General features: G+C 48.0%; 1 protein-coding gene across 1 annotated transcript; it reads right to left on the bottom strand.

Moving 5' to 3' along the window:
* Positions 1-876: 876 nt before the first annotated feature.
* Positions 877-1,968, bottom strand: LOC126529552 (uncharacterized). The gene has a single exon (XM_050177082.2). The coding sequence runs from the start codon at positions 1,882-1,884 to the stop codon at positions 877-879; it is 1,008 nt and encodes a 335-aa protein (XP_050033039.1). The 5' UTR covers positions 1,885-1,968.
* Between the last annotated feature and the right edge of the window lie 2,492 nt (positions 1,969-4,460).

Raw genomic sequence — 4,460 nt, 5'->3', positions numbered from 1 at the left:
TGCAGCAAACATATTCCAGTTGGTCTGAACGGTACGGCTGTCGAAGTTGTTTATAAATACGTCTAGAAAAGCAGATAATTCGGCGTTGATTGCTTCAAAATTTCCTTTTGCGTAGTCCCGAAAAGATTTGAATTTTTTACCGGTTTTTGGCCGCAAAATATTTAAGTCAAACGAAAGTGCTGAATGGTCGCTCAAGCCGGGTAAATAGGTGATGTCGGAAACTAGGTCAGGCCGCGATGTTAATAGAAGGTCAAGTGTGTTCCCAACGGATTCGGTAGTGCGTGTGGGTTGAGTAACAAGTTGTGAAAGTGAGAAGACAGAGCACATGTCTAAGAACTCATCGGCTAATGAAGAAAAAGGGTGTAAAGTTGGAGGTTCAGTATTCCATATTACGTTCGGTAGATTAAAATCGCCAAGCAAATATAAGGGTAATGTAGGATGACGAGATGTAACAATATTAATGATATCATGCATCTCGTTTACGAAGTTAGATGAATAAGTTGGGGGGCGGTAACAAACACCAATGATTATCTTCTGGTGATTGATTTCAATGATGGCCCAAACCGTTTCGAGGTCAGTATTGACATGAATACACTGAGATGGGAAATCTTTAGAAATCGCTAAGAGCACGCCGCCTCCCTGACGCATTGTAAGGTCACAACGATACAGTGAAAAATGGTGCGCGGTTTGAAGAATTTCGTTATCTTGAATCTGTGAATGTAGCCACGTTTCGGTAAGCACAAAGATGTCGGCGTTGCAAGTCTCCAAGGCAGATTCTAAGGAAGTGCGCTTATTCATGACGCTTCGAATATTTGTAAAGAACACAGATACGATGCATGATTCTCGTGATTCTCGTCCACATCCCCTCACGTTTTCCTAACTGGGCACGTGCTGGGAATTTGCATGCCCACCGTTATCTCGTGGTTCATATGGCGCATGCTCGTTGACGGTGTCTGTTGCCGGGTCATAGACGAACTGTTTTTTATTCATTATTAGTTTGGTGTACCTTAACTGGAAAGGGCATGGTTGGGGCTGGCTTTTAGCGTACTCAATTAGTTTTTTACGGACGTGACGGGTGGCGGGCGAAAAATCTTCGGAGATAGAAATACCCTTTTCTTTCAGCTGTGCGCGCATAGAAAATACTTTGTCATTTATTTTCGTGTTGGTGAATTTAACTACAATTGGGCGACACTTATTAGGCGTGTAGTGACTAATGCGATGAGCACGTTCGATTGCCGTGTCAGGCAGGCTGTCGATTACACCGGTTAGTGCTTCTCTTATGCGTGATTCGGACTGTTCCCACGATTCCCGAGAGTCACGGATGCCATGAAATATGAGGTTGTTGCGTCGCGATCTGTCCTCAAGTTCGTCAACGCGCATTAGTAAAGAGTCAAGCCGAGTTGTTTGGGCTTGAGCCGACGCCTGAATGCCAGTCATTTCATCATGGAGATGGTCTAGAACATTTGTTTTTTCTTCAAGGTTGTCTAATCTCTTCTGGATACATTCCATTTTGGTCTCGATGTTCTTTTGACCAACCTTAATAGCCTTGACGTCGTTAACCAACTCGGCCTGACCCTTAGCAGATTGTACAGAACGAGCCTGAAGGTCTTTTAACAGCCGGAAAAGAACTTCCGTCTGCTCAGAAGGATTTGATGGCAAATTCTGCAGCTCGAGTAATGCCTCAGTACGCGTAGTAGGACCTGGATTAGTTTCCACGTCACCTGAGCACAATAACAGCAACGCCATAGAGAAACAATCTGCGACAATTTCACAGAGCACTTGTTGGCACGGAAGCAATAGCAAAAATGGGTCGTCACTTTTCTTAGCATAAAGCGGAAAGTTTTTACAGACCTGCGAAGTGGAAAGGTGCGTTGTATGAGCCATGGTGCTCCAAATGCTGCTTCCGTGCCAACTAAACGGACTGACGCTCGGACAGCCGCTTAAGTTGCCACTGCGATGTGACGACACGGTTGACGAGGATGGTGCGCAGAAGGCTGGGCGCAGTAGTTGTAGTGGGTCGATGTGGAGATAGTTGCCGGTCTGCTGGTAGATTGTGGCCTTGCTTGATAGTACCAGTGGTTGCGAAGGGTCATACTCCGAATACGCTGTGCACGGACACAGCAGCAACAAGAACGCGAAGATCGCCTGCGAAGTGGAAAGGTGCGTTGTATGAGCCATGGTGCTCCAAATGCTGCTTCCGTGCCAACTCCGTGTAGCTCAATAGCGGCACTAAATACGGACGTCTCTACAGCTTGCTCTCCTTGCGATAATTGCCACTCTAAAGAGCTAATGCTTGGCATGATCAGCAAGGCTCCCTGTACATCGGAACGGCAAGCACTGGTACTGGTCCTTGCCAGGCATGAGGCTGCATTCGACTTCACGCATGGAGAGGCACCCCTTTATTTACCGTCGTCCCGCGCTCGCCACAGAATAGATACCGGCTCAGGGCACCCTATCCGCCAGAAGCCCTACCGAGTGTCATCCTCCGAGCGCAAAGTTATTGCAGAGCAAGCCAAGGAGATGTTGAACAAAGGTGTCGTTCAAGAGTCGTCTAGTCCATGGGCAGCCCCAGTAACTCTGGTCCGAAAAAAGGATGGCTCCTGGAGATTCTGCGTGGATTACCGACGTCTAAACGCAGTGACGAAGAAGGATGCCTATCCACTACCGCGAATCGATGATGTTATTGATTGCTTACACGCTGCTTCTTATTTCTCAACACTTCATTTGCGATCGGGGTATTGGCAAATACCTATGGACCCTGCCGACAAGGAAAAGACCGCTCTCGTGACTCGAGATGGCCTATTCGAATTTAATGTTATGCCTTTTGGCCTTGGAATGCTCCTGCCACCTTCGAAATATTCATGGACACAGTACTACGTGGTCTAAAGTGGGAGATATGCATGTGTTACCTCTATGATGTTGTAATCTTGGGCCGCACGTTTGAAGAACATAACGAACGCCTCAGCCTTGTTCTCGACTGCATCGAGAAAGCTGGACTGGTTCTAAACTCAAAGAAATGTCGGTTTGGTGAACGTCAAACACTGGTCCTGTCACACTTAGTGTGCAAGGATGGCGTCAGACCCGATCCTCGTAAGATTGAAGCGGTGAGCTCCTTTAAGTCACCGCAGTCAGCACGAGAACTTCGCTCACTTATTTGCCTATGTTCGTATTTTCGTCGTTTTGTTCCCCGATTTGCCGACATCGTTTACCCATTGACAAGTATTTTGCGACAAAACGTATCCTTCAATTGGAAACCAGAGTGCGACGCATCATTCTCTCAACTGAAGTTTATGCTAACGTCAGCACCCCTCTTACGTCACTTCGATCCACCTTGCCCGACTGAAGTTCACACTGATGATAGTGGAATCGGGATAGGAGCATTGCTTGTACAACGTCACAGTGGCGCACAACATGTTGTCGCATATGCCAGCCGTTGCCTTAGCAAATCTAAACGCAATTATGCGTTTACGGAACAGGAATGCCAGCAGCTGTTTTCGCCATACAGAAGTTTCGGTGTTATTTTTACGGTAGACCATTCAAGATTATCACCGACCATCATTCTTTATGCTGGCTGGTCGGTTTGCATGATCTGTCTTGTCGCCTCGCATGTTGGGCGCTGCGCCTCTAGGAATACGACTTTGTGGTATCGTACAAAAGTGGCCGTCGTCACGCTGACGCAGACTGCCTCTCTCGGATTCCTGTTGCGACTACCGACTGCGATGCTGAGAATTTGACGCCTGTCTCGCTGCTGTTACTTCTGCGTTCGCTGACGCGGCAGACTTTCAGCGAGAACAACGGAACGATGTTACCTTCGATCCGCTTTTGGTCACCGCCCGTACTTCTCAAGGGAGCGGTCGCTTTACTGTCCGTGATAAATTGCTCTACAAAACTAATTACTCCGGGCATGGAGCGCATTTTCTGCTTGTTCTCCCCGAGAGTCTCCGCTCCGACGAACTACGCGCCATGCATGACGATGTGACATCCAGCCATTTCGGCTTCGTACGAACGCTACACCGCACACAGGAGCACTTTTACTGGCCCAAGATGTACGAAACAACCAAGCGCTATGTCGCTAGTTGTGAAACGTGCCAACGTCACAAGCGAAAGACCACCGCAGCCGCGGGTCCTCATCGGTAATTGACACCGCCCAGTACGCCGTTCGAGCAAGTAGGCATTGACCTTTTGGTTCCATTCCCGTTATCTAACAACAAGAACCGTTTGATAATCGTCTGTGTAGACCATCTTACACAGTATGCAGAAACTGCAGCTTTCCACCGCTACTTGCGTGGCGGTTTTTTTCTTGAGTTCCGTGACCCTTCGTCATGGCCCGCCACGTGTCATCATCAGCGACCGGGGTCGCCAGTTTACTGCTGATGTCATTGAAGAGTTACTTCGTTTGTGCACTTCACAATTCCTTCATTCCACGCCGTATCATCCACAGACCAATGGCCTCGTTGAAA

Source organism: Dermacentor andersoni, chromosome 9 (assembly GCF_023375885.2).
Source record: "Dermacentor andersoni chromosome 9, qqDerAnde1_hic_scaffold, whole genome shotgun sequence".
Taxonomy (NCBI): Eukaryota; Metazoa; Arthropoda; class Arachnida; order Ixodida; family Ixodidae; genus Dermacentor; species Dermacentor andersoni.
Note: the sequence above shows the minus strand (reverse complement) of the source record. Positions and strands in the feature narration are given on the sequence as shown.